This window comes from Filicampus tigris, chromosome 9, assembly GCF_054856515.1.
Source record: "Filicampus tigris isolate MCC_2025a chromosome 9, RoL_Ftig_1.0, whole genome shotgun sequence".
Classification (NCBI taxonomy): Eukaryota; Metazoa; Chordata; class Actinopteri; order Syngnathiformes; family Syngnathidae; genus Filicampus; species Filicampus tigris.
In genome coordinates this window covers 16,536,368-16,550,601 of record NC_141225.1, presented here as the reverse complement: position 1 = coordinate 16,550,601, position 14,234 = coordinate 16,536,368, and the positions used below count along the sequence as shown (strand labels likewise).

Here is a 14,234-nt window from a genome sequence, read left to right as displayed (position 1 = left end):
GATCTTTGTTTTTAAATGGTCTAGAGGAGCCCAGCGATTGGTAGGCACAATCCATAGTACAGCTGTTTCTTCTAATATTTAAATATGAATTTGTGTCAATACCTGGAGGCTATTTATGCCCATTTATATATAATTTCACAAATTATTTTGTAATATTATACGTGTTCAGCATGGACAGTTCATTGTATTATTAATTTCTGGTGTCATTTAAATGGAAACGCATTCTATTCAAATCAAATCCCACTTTCAATCAATTGATTATTTTGATCAGTTGCCCGTATGGTCATCTGTTGCAGACAAGCCCTTAGCTCGTCTTCTTGCAGCCGATTGGTGGAATTCAGCTAAATGGGCGTAAACTAACCTTTTGATTGACAGCATCACAGCAAAAAAACGACAACGATGACCGCAAGTTCAGATGAAAACCATAACGGCTATGCTATGACGCTGCAATGACGACCCCAAGCGGTATACAGCCTACTCTACAACTTAAACAACAAATAACGGAAGGTAATTTTTCATATTTGAAATTGCTATCTTACAATACCCTATAAACATGTAGTGATGGCTCAGTGTGGCAAAAAATAGAGCAAAGATGTGTTTACCTTGTTGCTGGTAAAATACACTCGCAGTTTTTAATGAGATCCAGTCCATAGTTTTTAATTATAAAATGTTTATTATTGTAGTTAGTTTCTAATATTTTGCCCCAGCCAAAATGCACCTATCAACACACAAATGAGCCACAACGTCATGACCAATTGCCACCCAAGATTGAAAATGATAATCTTTCTAAAGGTAGAATATTTGATTCAACTCTTGTATTGGATATCATCATATGTACAAGTGCAAGTGGTCATAATGCTGTACCTTCACAATGTATAAAACAGTCATACAAGGAAAGCTTGATCTTCAGGTTACGCACAAGGTGAGAAAGTTTAATATTTTTATTAGAGCACAACAATGATACAATGGTCTGTGTGAGAAATGAAAATAGCAGTGACATATACAATACGAATCCAATGTGTGTTTTTAGAGGTCAGCGCTGACAGTAAAGTCATCCAGGACATACACTGTATTTATTTTACAGTTTTCTGTGTTTCATTATGCTTTAAAACTAGGCATGATCCACTCGGTCTATTGCAACATAGTAACCAATCTTATCATCCAAACAGTGCCAGCCGATGGGTCCGATCTCACAGTCTGCGCAGATGAGATACTTGATTCTCCCGACATCATTAGTGAAGCCCACATTCTCAAAATCGAACATATCCCCCACTAACCAGTGAGCGGTCAGTGTGTCCCTGTCCACTGAGCCCTCCGTGGCGCTGATGCTGCTCTTTTTACGCATGGATGGTAGGATAAGCTGAAACGAGAAACAACACAGCCTCAATCAACACTAGGTGATCTTTGAAACGGTAGAACCTTACAAGCGTGGATTTGTGAAAAGGCAGCAATGACTTCACAAAGTGACTTCAGAATCACAGAGACATGTTTTTCCTAAGGCAGAGAGGTGACAGAGCTATTGTAATTTTAGCCTTGAAACCACACCAACATGGACTTGAAATAATCAAAGAGTGTTTGAAGTGTAGATTTGGAGCTTTAATTTGAGATATTTCACAAAAAGAAGGCATTTACGATTTAGAAACCACACACACAAACACAATGTGTAATTCTCTTTGTTTTATATTTAGTTTGACAGTAAACTCCAATTGGGACCGGCAATAAACAGCTTGAAGCCTCTTTTTTAAACAATTGTTCAATGATTGCCAATTTGATACTTACTAAAGTGAGTTGAGTTCAATTCACTATACACTGCTCACAAGTAAAATAAAATAAAAAAAAGTTCCTATCGGCTTGTATCTTGAAAAACTACTATAAAAAATGTCACTTGTATTTGTAGGCACTAGGCACTGTATAACCATACATGGTAATACTTGGGGGGGGGGTACTTTGTTGTCCATGGACACCAAATTCTGAGTTTACCACAAAAACCCTTCACTGCAGTCACCTTCACTTACTACTTATTTGTGGTTCTTGCTGCCTTCACTTTTGTCTTTTGTAAGTGAAAACAAAATTCAACTGACTTGGCCAATGAAGTCCATTCATTTCTTTCTGTCTTGTGTCGTTCCACAGTAAGAGGTTTTACAACATGGGGTCAAGCGACTGGTGGCATTCATCAAGAACAGGCAACCTAGATTACACTGTCAGAAAAAGCCTTCCATGTTTTGGAATCACATTCTTTGCACAGATAAAACCAAGGTCAATTTGTAGCATAAGGATGGGAAGAGAAAAAACATGGAGAATACGGAGGAGGAAAGGAAAAACTCATGAGCGAGCGCAAGCCGCTTCATGTGACAAACATGGTGGAGGTATGCACATGGCTGATGTGACTGCTGAGAAATAATATACTGCATGACTTTCAGTTGAAGACAAAAAAGAAGGCAGCAAAACCCACAAACAAGCAGCTAGTGAGTTTCACAAGCTTTTCACAGTATGATCATTGTTTTTTTTTAAGATTATAGACTTTGTCCAGTTTGTGGCTTTGTCATTCATACCGCTGACAATTGACTTCACAGACAAAAAAAATGACAAAAGTTTGAGAGTCAGTCACAGAAAACGGTTACAGTGCATATAAAGTCTACACACCCCTGTTAAAAAACATGTTTTTGTTAAAACAATGACACCAAACATCATTTTGAACCTTTCCCCAACATTGTCAACTTCAACTTGTACAACACAACTGAAAAAAAAAAAATCTAAACAGCTGAGAAAATGGGGTTGCACAAGTGTGCACACCCTCTTATAACTGGTGGTGCGACTGTGTTCAGAATTAACAAATCACATTCAAACACACATTTAAAGGATGTCAGCACAAACCTGCCACTATCTAAAACGCCTCTGATCAACCTCAATTTTTGATGTTCCTTTTCCTGGCACTTTTATTTCTTGTAGAAGCCTAAAGGTCTTATGCAACCACTGACTGCTTTTTGAAGCTGTTCAACCATCCACCTTTTCAAAGGTCCAATGTCTATAAAAGCCCTCAAGCATGACGCTGTCACCACCAATCACCATGCTTCAGTGCAAATTATGGTAGCAGTTCTTTTGGTGACAGATCTTTTGGATGTATTGCCAAAAAATTCAACCTTAGTTTTTTCGATCCATGTATTATTATCCCACGTGCATTTGAGACATTTCAAGTGTGTTTTTGCTAAATTACGAATGGGTAGGAAGGAAGTCCCAAGTCCCATATTCCTGGTACACAAGGCCCCACATTCTGTCCATAGGAAATTATTTGGCTAAATAATTATTTTATTTCACGTTCTTTATACATTCATATACTGTAATACACTATAAAGCTCTTTAGTGGCTTCTACAAGTGGCTCTTTCAGCGGCTCATATGACTTTAAGGTGAACTTTTTAATTATCTTGCACTCATGTTTCACATATTGGACTTGTGACTTTCCCAATTTCAGTGCCATGGATTAGGCAATCAAATTTTAAATGTGTTGAGCTTTTGTGTACTTTCTCCATGACCATTATTTCACCTGTTTTACCGAGCCCTTTCCATTCTGTCACAAAGTGCCCTCAGAGTTGTCCAGCCCGATCTGGACAGATGGCCTTGAAGTGCTGAGTGATGATTTTGACTACAAAGTGTGATTGTTAGGTTCTTATCTGAGGATGATAAAAGCTGAAGTGTGGGAACCTATTGCCAAAAAGCTCGTCGAGCTCCCCGACCCAGCTTCAGCTGATATTTAACTGTTCCGACTTTCAGCTTGCGGGAAGCATGGTGGACAACTGGTTAGCACGTCCGCTTCACACTGCAGAGGTCGTGGGTTCAAATCCAGCCACCGCCTTCCTGTGTGGAGTTTGCATGTTCTCCCCGTGTGCCTGTGTGGGTTTTCTCCGTGTCCTCCGGTTTCCTCCCACATTACAAAAACAAGCGTGGTAGGTTAACTGAACACCCTAAATTGTCCCAAAGTATGATTGTGAGTGTGTGAATGTTTGTTTGTCTGTCTGTGTGTGCCCTGCAATTGGCTGGCAACCAATTCTGAGTGTAACCCGCCTACTGCCCGGAGATGGTTGGGATAGGCTCCAGCACGGTCGCGACCCTCGTGAGGATAAGCAGTTTGGAAAATGGATGGATGGACTTTCAGCTTGCCGCATGAGGGGTCGCTACACAAGTCAGTCACATGACTTATTTAAGACAATTTTCACACCAGATGGCCTTCATGACAAAAAGCCACCCATCGTCTGTTCCCAAAATGTGAGTGCAAACAAAACTGAATGATTGATCTAACTGCTTCAGACATTTGGGCTAATAACTAGCCTACTGTGCTTTGACGCCAAAGGCTGGTCTTAAAGTATGTAACGTAGAAGTATTCAGCCAAGTTACCTCTTTCTCTGCGAACACAGCCATTCCCGGGGACAGCACCTTGGATCCGCATCTTTGGCACAGAACAGACTTGCTGTTTTTCCCGTCCTCAGAAACCAGGTCGGACCGGTCCACGCCGTCTTTAGACTGTGTATTGTGGTCCATCTCGAGGTGTAATAAAACTCACTTGGACAGGCAAGAACAGTTCAGTGCAGGGCGTGTCGTTGTCGTTCATTTGCAGCATATGCACACACTGTACAAAGTCGGGTTTTTTGGCGTCCTCCTTCACTATTTAGCATCCGTTTGATACGTATAGATGACGGAAACAATTTGAATTACCAGCGTTCCGTACTAGCCGGATTACATCCGCCAAAACTTGAGTAGACAAACATCCTTATGTAAGATATCAGTCGATATCTCAATAAACATTGTTCTTAAAACAATCGCGGTGTCACTTTGAATTCGTTCCCTCGAATTTACACAGCGTATGCTAACGCTAAGATCAAGTAATACAAAAGTGCAAAATCCTCAAACTATTCTTAAAGAAACATAAAAAAAAATACGTACCTAAGCAAATTGGGAAAGGATGACTGAGTATGACGCAAAAATGAGAGATTAGCTAAAGCAAGCAAAGCATACTGGTCTTGGACTACTGTCCACTCACTAGGGGTGGGCGGATCGATCCAAATAGTGATATTATCGATACTAAGCAAGTACGTGGATCAGATCGATACTATTGTCCTGGTCGATCGATACAAACTCAAGAGGGATCATAACATTTCCAAGTTAAACGGATCAGTGTCGGCCGATACTAGTTTGTATTTACTTGGTATCGCATCGATACCAAAAATTCCCAGTATCGCCCACCCTACCACTCACTAAACGGGCTCGTTCAGAAAAAAAATCCTATTTATTTTAAGTTCCGGCACTACATTCACGTTGGTTTCATACAATACCTATTCATCTACCACTTCTAGTAAAAATTAAATTAGCCCAGGAATGAAGAGAAAAAATAATAAAATTGGTTCAGAAGATCAATTGTTTAGTACGCAGTTGCTGGCCCCGCAGGTGGATTAGCTCATCGGTAGAGCGCTCGCTTAGCATGCGAGAGATAGAGGGTTCGATCCCCGCGTCCTACAGATTTAGTTATTGCTAATGCAAAATGTATCTTTGTATATGAAAAAATCCCATTATCTTTAATTCTGTTAGATTCCTTGCCCAACTACTTATTGGAGACAATGCACGAAAGAACAGGACACCTCTGTACTTGTGGAAAAAAAATTTATTACAGTATTTTCCCCCAAGATTACGATTAATAAATAGTTATGTCTACATTTCAATGAAATGCATGATTTCTCACTTTCTACACAAGACATAACACAAAGTCAAGAATACACATTATTTTAGTCTGTAATAAAGCTTGAATAAATTGATCTAGAAAAAGTAGTCTTAAACAGCAGTTGATACAACCTGTCCATGGGGTTGTAGTTCAATAACGATTTGATTGTGTATGGCAAGGAAATCAAGATGAGTCTACATCTGGAAATCATTGCGGATCCCTTGACTGTTCAGATAGGCCATTTTATTCAAAACATTTCCATTGGCCTAAGGCACAGGAATACTAAAGTTTTGTACCAATGACACGTAACATTTTAAACCCCATCTGTTAATTAAAAGTCTTGAATTTAAGAATACCGAGGAGGTGTATTTGCTATTTACACCTCAGATTGCATCTGAAATCTAACACAAAAGGAAGCTCGCAACCGACATAAACACAAGTTGACCCCTCCTGATCTGTACATTGTGCGTAGCCTGGGACCTAAATCTACACATTAGAAAAGTAAGGATGTATTGTCTGGAAAGTAATGTCAGGGAACTTCTTTACATTTACATGTTTTCATCCAGTCTTTTTCTTTTTTTTTTTCCACAACTGCTGAAAATCTTTTTTTCTGATGTGAAACAAGTTGTTTTTGGGATCTTTTCTCAGATAAAGGAATGTATTAAATAAAAGTGAGCTCTAAAAAACAAAAACAAAAAACCACCCACCTCAAAAAAAATCATTTTATATCGGAAATGGCATACCATTTCTAGGTTCAAATGCCAGGCAAATATTCAATATCATTACACATGGTATTAAGACGCCCATGACAATCCGAATGATAGCACTAAAACAGTGTTTCTTTCACGACTGCTTTGTTTAGTGAGATTTTGGTGCATTAACCCAAGCTTTCGGTCTTGCGCTCTTTGTGGTAGCATGCCATATTTCAACCGACAGTTGAACAATAATTGTTAGCATAGTAAACGTCTGGCAAACACCCTTACATACTATATGTGACATTTGATATTCATACAACTGCATGGACGCCTCTTTGTATCTACATTGACCTGGATTGTTGTTCTGCACCTAAACAACTCGATTGTATAATTGTCCTCAAGCCTGGACAGACAACGTGGGAGAGAATGATTGGGTTTATAATGTGTTCCCACTGCTACAGCACTTTGAATAATAGTCTTCTTACCCTTTGCCACATGCTGACAGACTGAGGCCAACAAGTTAGTGACCCTCAGCTAGAGGGAGGTACAGTTTTCCTTTAAATCTTTAGATCTTGCTTTAGACGCAAATTTCAAGTTTAATTCTTGACAAAGCCGTGACTGTTGACGATTCCCTCGGGTGCTTGATGGCTAGTTAACGCTACTTTATTGGAGCAAAGCCCAAGCAGAAAATAACCCCCCCCCCACCCAAAGCCCTCACACCATGTGAGCAAAACAGAAGTAAATAATGAGCAATAAGTGACTATAGGAATTCCAGCAGCATTTGTACTGTGTTTTTTTTTTTTGTATGTGTGCATGTGGTGTTTGCGGGGGCTATTCAGAAAACAAGTCACAGTCAGGCCTCTCAGAGTAGAGTGTCATCTGTGCATCCGCCCTCCAGGCCGTAGCGGAACTCCTGCAGGTTAGAAACGCCGTAGAAATGGATGAAGGCCGCTGCCACCACCAGAACATGAAAAATCTGATGGGAGTGGAACTAGAAGGAGAGAGAAATACATTGTGAGCACAAACAAAAAGTTGCTTTTAGTTGTGTGAATAGTGTGTGATTTTTGTTTTGCTCGCACATGAAAGTGGCCGTTCACCTATTTGCAACCTAACACCACCTATCTGCATCACAGCGCATTGTAAATTATTGAAGACAAGATGCTGGAATCATATTTCAGGGTTGAATTGTTACCACAGTTTCACTGATCATAGCTGTCCAGTGAAAAACACGCATTTCAAACATATAGCTAGCCGCCAGTTTGAACCAAAGGCGATATTTGTAACATCAAATGTGTGGCTAGGACAAGTAAAAAAAAAAAAATCTATGAGTGTAGTGTTATAGCGTGTGCTCTTTGGTGAACTTTTTATTTTGACCGGGGCTGCGTTGCATTCTCTATGATTTGCTCCTCCGTCCTGCTTATTGAGGCTACATTATTTAATCAAAATGACACTTTTGAGGAGAAATGGGAGACAGAGAAGTTGCATACAGCATAACATTTAAGACACAGATATCAAAATTCACAACTTGTTAAGGTATCATTCCCAAATGTATAAATTCAGTGCTTTTAAGACTTTTCCAAACCCTGTAGCGAACCTCTGTGTGCGACTTGGCCACTGGACGGCAGTACAGCACAGGCATGCACACAAATGAAGGAAAAAAGTTTCACTCAACTACTGTACCACGACTAATACTGTCTATGTGTGTTGCTGCACTGTTCGTCTTCAAATATCCATTCCTTAAAGTGCTAACACCAGCACATACAATATTATGCAGTGTATGCTATGTGTTAGCATTAGGCTAGTAAAGGAAAAGTAATGTGGTTGATTTAAATACACAATGTGTAATTCTCTTAGTTTGATAGTAAATGGGAAATGTAGAAATAAACTTGAAAATGTGAAAATTTTTTTTGAAGATTTGTTCACTATGCTCAACTGCTGCTTTTTGTCAATTGAGCAGAATTGAATACACTCCCATAGTACTGTGCTCATATCTCAGATTTTAATTCACAAGGCAAAGCAAAAAATCTAAAAAACAGAAAAACTGTACGTTGGGTCACTAGTACCTCAAGGCACCACTGTATTGTGGGGGAAAAAATGTAAACACTTACCCATATGTCACACTTGCCAGGAAAATAGCGTTCGGGGATCCTGGCTGCATACAGACCTGCACCAGTGATGTACATGGCCCCCATCAGGTAGAACCAACCCATCTGGCCAACAGTGGTGGCCTTAACGAAGCCCTCCTCGATGGTGAAGTGCATGGTGGGAACAATGCCGCTCAGTCCCAGACCCATAAACACCCCTAAACAGGCCAAAATAGCAAATAAAATCATTTTATAATACTCAATGCCCACTTTAATTTGAAGGGAACATTACAAATGGTCAAATAAAATTAAATACTATAGTGGTGGATGGTATCACCTGCTCTTGTGGGTCTGTGTCGAGGTGTGGAGAAGCGGTCCCACTGGGCCACTATAATGGCGGCAATGCCCAGTACACAAACAATGGTGAGGTAGATAAGTCGCGGCTGAGGAGAACAATAGAAGGAGTAGTACAGCCAGGGCACGAAGGAACCCATGATGAGGAGCGCGATGCCTGAGTAGTCAAGCCTGAGGGACAAATGAAAGATTCATTGCATCCCTTCCAATACACAATATGCGCACCAATTCTGATTCTAACAGATAACAGTCAGCTTTGAATGACACGGTCAGAGATGCATTCCTTCAACAATGTCTTGATTATCGTGGTTGTAGATTGCAGTGTTGTGCAACTACGCTGAAATGGATAGTAGTTCAAGATTTACTCGATTAAATTTGCACAAGGTTAAAGTTGCACATGATTATGGTGCATACATACACACACAAACACCCCCCCCCCACACACACACACACATATATATACATGTTTTTTTTGTTTTTTTTTCAAAGAACTGAAACGAGAAGAAGGTATTCATGTAAAGTGCTTGAGAGCTTACTTGGAGAAGGTGCGAGACACTTTCTCGGAGTGGCAATAGACGGTATGAAAAAGCCAGGAGAAACTGAGGCAGAGCACAGCTCCCAGGAAGAACATCCCAAACACCACTTTCTCTTGAAGCGGGGCCATGAAATACATGTTGGGTCGCAACATGGTTAACGTGCCCAGACACAGGAATAAAATCAGCCCTGAGGGAGACCAAAACAGTTCGACAATGTTCTCTCTGGCGGACGTGTAAAACAAGTATTTTTCACACTGCGACTATGAGCCCATGACAGACATACAATCGGAACATAAAAAGGTGATCTTAAAATACACGTGTTTGCATTCTGACCTAACAGATGAGTCCAAATGTTTCCGGTCTCTGTGTGAATTCGGAAGATGCTTCCAAAGCAGGCCCGGAATGAAGGCATGGGGGGGCGATGTCCATGCAGGAGGTAATCGTTGTCCTTAAGCCACTCTGGCAGGACATGGAAGGGGATGACTCTCCAGCGCCCCTCCCAAACCTGAAAAAAAAGAAATATTTTTTTTTACCAATACACATGCCCACTGTGACAAGTGGTAAAAATGTAAGGAAAACCAAAAGAACCTTTATACACAAAGAGCCTGATTTATTTTAAGTTTGCTTGTGCAAATACAGGCATACACCTATTGCCCCTAAACGAACAGTAAGTTTCAACCAGCATGCAAAGTGGGGGCGGCGTAGCACAGGCAAAATGAGAAAAAAATGGGAGAACCATCCGCTCATGTAACGCGTGACATATCGTATTGAGTCATCGTCAAGCTTCTGAATGATCGAAGGGCTGACTTGGAGCCAGTCACAAAAAGGAGTCACGCCACATCACCCATGTTAAAACGAAAGTTACGACCGTGACATCGGTTCCATGAATCCCAAAAGACCGCCACGGGTGCTGCTTTAACTGCGCATCTGGGTGATTTCAGCGTACTGTGAAAATTGGGGATGGCCTCTCCCAGAGTAGTTTTTTCGGATTGTACTGTCCCAAGTTTTACACACAATATTATGCAGAACGGGCAGACACATCCAACTGGCACGCACTCGGGGCAGGTTACATCAAACAATACTTCGCTTTTATGCAATTGCTGGCTTCTCCATAATTATCTGAGCAACTGATTAATTTTCTGAAACTTGTATTTTCGATTCCACTCCAATTCCAATGAAAGTGCAAAACCCTCATTTACATACGGCGATCTCTATCACTTTTGCACAGCACACAGAGCAACTTGACCGTAACCTTTAACCAATCACAGAAAAAGTCGTGGACTGGAATGGACGCGCTGAATAGGAACAAGGAAGTGACATGGGTGGTTTATAAGACACAAAACGCGAGCTGGGGCCATTTACATACTTTGGAACCAGAAGTTGCTGTTTCTGAAGAGAGGGCGGAGCCACACATATTTCAACACCTCTGCGCCAACTGACAAGTTGTGGTAGCAATTATAGGCGGTAGAAGGTAGCCACACCTTGCGACATTGTGCTCTGCTTTGGACTGTACACAAGAGTATAATATCCTAAGTAAACATCGATTGTAAGATGATTGAGACTAGTATGTTGCCGCAGGTACTTGTCAGTACATGGCTTTTCTTAGGTAGCGTTTTTTATTTTCAAATCCTGTCGTTCTACTTAAAACAGTGGTGTGTAGACACAATCAAAAAACGCAATTCCCTGCTATATTTAATCATAACATGTATCATTACCTTTCTTCATTGATAGCTGGGAGACATCACACTCAGACTCACACAAGCAATCATGTTCTACTGCTTTATAACGTTTCATTTCGACTCGAGATTAGTTCCAAGTGTGCTTCCTTGCCCTATAAGGAGTTATCAAATATTGATTGAGGGTGCAAAAAACGGAACGTCACACTTACTTTGTGTACAAACTCTTCCATCTTTTCCATGGCGTGGTGCGCCTGGAGTGGTAAGGTCAGAACCTCTCCCACCTCATCATCATCATCATCCTCCTCATCCGCCAGCATGGATGCTCCCTTTAAAGAGAAGGTTAATGAAGCTAAGCAGAAACAATTTTCACGGTTTGGGGATTGGGGTGGGGAGGGTGGTGGGGGGGAATAAGTCATACCTCTGGATGGACACCTTTGGAGGTCGGCGGGCGAGCCCCTCCCTCCTCCAGCAGGGGTCCCAACTCCATTAGCTCCACATCCGGGACATGGCAGTCCTCTGAGATCCGGCAGTCTGCATCACTTGCAGACCCGTTTCGGCCTGACATAGGGAGACTGCCTGATGACCCACTCTCAGTCCCTGTGTTCTGCTTCAAACTGTACACTTCAATTTCCTCCTGAGAAAAATACAAAGTTCAAACTTCAGTGTTTTTTCTGAGATATTTTACAATTCTCAATCATAGTGAGTAAACACACATAGAGATAACAGATAGATACAAACAACATATACTGTTACTACTGTTTCCCAAAATTTTCGGATACATTATTTTCGAAAATACAAATTTTTCCACCAATTAATTGAAATTGGATAATTTCGGTCCGCACAAATGAGGATCTCTCATGACACATTAATGCGCTGCTCAGAGTGGCTAGGCCTGCTCCACGCAGTCAAACAAAGACTTGCAATAATGCTCAAACCTCAAGTCAAATTGTTTTAGCTGGTAAATCAATAACTAAATTGAATTTAAGTGCAGTCATATTCAGTTTATATGACTAGAGATTGGTTTCACCCGTGTAAAATTGGATTAACTGCTGAAATGTCGAAATGTTGCATTTTGCATAATGCGATGATCTGCTGTCTTTACTGGCACTTTTGTTTTATTCGGATTCATGTAAAGTTGCAAAAATGTACAAATCTGTCACCTACTCGACCACCGAAGAATTCATTTACAGCCAGTTGACAGTAAACAATTTGAACTTGAAAACTCAAGCCATGCAACGCCAACAACTGTACTGCATATACTGTAATTTATACTGGATTTAACAGTAATTGTACTCCTGATTGTCATTTAAACAATCTAACGACAGAGTGTTCTTGGAGTTAAACTCTAAGGAGCATTACGTTCCAATTAACATGTTGTAAACGTTCAATTAACAGCAACGCGAACCAGACTGACGATGAATTAGGTTTACCATCCCATGACATACATCTTGATAGAAGTTTCGTAATGAATCCGCCCGATTGTGAAACTGCGAGTGAATGAGCTCGTTTCATCTTTCTCAATTGCGATTATGGGTCAAGTCCGACATGACAACCAAACAACAGAACGTCCAAACTGGGAGCAGCACAGCAAACGCTGGCGGGCAGACAAACAACGGATGTGACTTAGCAGCAAAGCGTCAGACCCAATATAGTCCCGAAACAAAACAAAAACAAAACGGAAACAAATGCAAAATACCGATGGTTTGATGATCTTAAGTGCCCTCGGTCGCACAATTTGTGTCACGGAGCAAATCCTAATTTAGTAGCAGGAGTTCAGACAAACGTGTGATGACAAATCGCCCGTATTTCATGTCGCTTACGTTACCTTTAAGCTAGCGCTGAGCTGGCAAACAGGCGACAGTTTGGTGTTTAATTCGAGAAAATTGTTTGGCTTGTCAGGGACAAAAGAAAAAACATTTGCACCCGCAATTGCACTTAAGGTACGCAATTTACCTGATAAGGTAGTCCTCAAACCGGGAAGGTGAATTATTAATCGAAAAAAAAACCCATATACAATCCTTTCCGGAAGTTGCGGTCTCTTCCGCATAGTTAATCCAAATCCTTCAAAACAAAAGTTTTCGTTCGTAAACCATTCACTTCAAAATAAAAGTGACTATTCCTGTAAGGAGTGACTCACAACATTTAATGAGCCAACGCATATTAAAAAAAAAAAAATCTCACATTTCACATTTTCATTTCACATTTTATTTATATAGCACTTTTCATACATAAAAATGCAACTCAAAGTTCTTTAAAACATTCAAAGCAAAACATAGAATTATCTTCAATCAAAAGAAAAGATAAATTATTTAAAAGTTGTTGAAAGCCAAACTAAAAAGGTGTGTCTTGAGCTTCCTCTTAAAAATATCAACAGTCTCTGCAGACCTGACGTCCTCTGGCAGGCTATTCCAAAGGTGAGGACCAAAACGGCTGAATGCAGCCTCGCCATGCATTTTGGTCCTCACCCTTGGAACGACACAGTACCAAACAAAGATGTCACAAAAGTACTGCATACATACAGAAATAATGATGATCTCGTTTCAATTTATCAGAAATGTACATAGGCATTGCAATGTGAAAATTAGATTTCTAGTTGGAAAAAGAAAAAAAAAACAATTCAGCTGTATGAATAGCAACATGGTAATTGTAGCTTCTGTTATTTAGTGCAAGAGCGTTTTATCGTTCAGTCTGTCACTATACGGTGCTGACAGAGGTATTTAAAACATAGATTTTGCAGTAATCAAATACTTCCAACACCATTCCAATTAATTCCATGCATTTTGTGAAAGCTGCTTTTAAAAAGTACATATAATGCAAAAGGAAAACCATTTTTAGGTGTGGTGTTTTATTGTCGCTCTCGCTCTCTATAAATGTATATACAGTATAAGGGTTGCAACTAATTTTGATTATTAAAATGGTCGATTAATCTTTAGATAATTTTTTGATTAATTGACGAACAATATTTAAAAAACATGTTATAATTTCCATCCCATTATTCAAAACCATTACATTATGCTTCAGTTGCTGGTTTGGGAGGTTGATCATTGTTTTATACGGTAAAAGCAAACATTTTATTTTATTTTTCAACACAAAATATAACCAGTCAGCTTTCATAGAGGACTACAGAAATTAGATATTTTGTGCTGAGAAGGTGATATTCTGATCATTTGGACAATTT

General features: G+C 40.1%; 2 protein-coding genes across 6 annotated transcripts; both read right to left on the bottom strand.

The window, feature by feature from the left end:
• Positions 1-926: 926 nt before the first annotated feature.
• rabif (RAB interacting factor) lies at positions 927-5,088 on the bottom strand. 2 transcript variants are annotated; one of them, XM_086041813.1, is made up of 3 exons: positions 4,937-5,088; positions 4,391-4,555; positions 927-1,360 (listed from the first exon to the last, which is right to left on the bottom strand). In XM_086041813.1, exons 2-3 carry the CDS (start codon positions 4,532-4,534, stop codon positions 1,112-1,114), a joined length of 393 nt encoding a protein of 130 aa, XP_085897939.1. In that variant the 5' UTR covers positions 4,535-4,555; positions 4,937-5,088; the 3' UTR covers positions 927-1,111. The 2 variants fall into 2 exon arrangements, with proteins under 2 accessions (XP_085897939.1, XP_085897938.1); XM_086041812.1 differs by having other exon boundaries at positions 4,391-5,066.
• Positions 5,089-5,633: 545 nt separating this feature from the next.
• Positions 5,634-13,147, bottom strand: adipor1a (adiponectin receptor 1a). 4 transcript variants are annotated; one of them, XM_086041474.1, is made up of 8 exons: positions 13,010-13,147; positions 11,475-11,690; positions 11,266-11,382; positions 9,711-9,882; positions 9,378-9,564; positions 8,825-9,012; positions 8,512-8,705; positions 5,634-7,394 (listed from the first exon to the last, which is right to left on the bottom strand). In XM_086041474.1, exons 2-8 carry the CDS (start codon positions 11,619-11,621, stop codon positions 7,266-7,268), a joined length of 1,134 nt encoding a protein of 377 aa, XP_085897600.1. In that variant the 5' UTR covers positions 11,622-11,690; positions 13,010-13,147; the 3' UTR covers positions 5,634-7,265. The 4 variants fall into 4 exon arrangements, with proteins under 4 accessions (XP_085897600.1, XP_085897602.1, XP_085897601.1 ...); XM_086041476.1 differs by having other exon boundaries at positions 12,882-13,010; XM_086041475.1 differs by lacking the exon at positions 13,010-13,147 and adding an exon at positions 12,753-12,872.
• Between the last annotated feature and the right edge of the window lie 1,087 nt (positions 13,148-14,234).

Coding starts and splice junctions, on each gene's coding strand:
- rabif (XM_086041813.1), bottom strand. CDS start 4,534: ATGGACCACAATACACAGTCTAAAGACGGCGTGGACCGGTCCGACCTG. Junction 1,361..4,390: donor CTGTGTTCGCAGAGAAAGAG/GTAACTTGGCTG, acceptor TTCTCGTTTCAG/CTTATCCTACCATCCATGCG.
- adipor1a (XM_086041474.1), bottom strand. CDS start 11,621: ATGTCAGGCCGAAACGGGTCTGCAAGTGATGCAGACTGCCGGATCTCA. Junction 9,883..11,265: donor TGGAAGAGTTTGTACACAAA/GTAAGTGTGACG, acceptor CTTTTTTTTCAG/GTTTGGGAGGGGCGCTGGAG. Junction 7,395..8,511: donor CTGGCAAGTGTGACATATGG/GTAAGTGTTTAC, acceptor CTCTCCTTCTAG/TTCCACTCCCATCAGATTTT.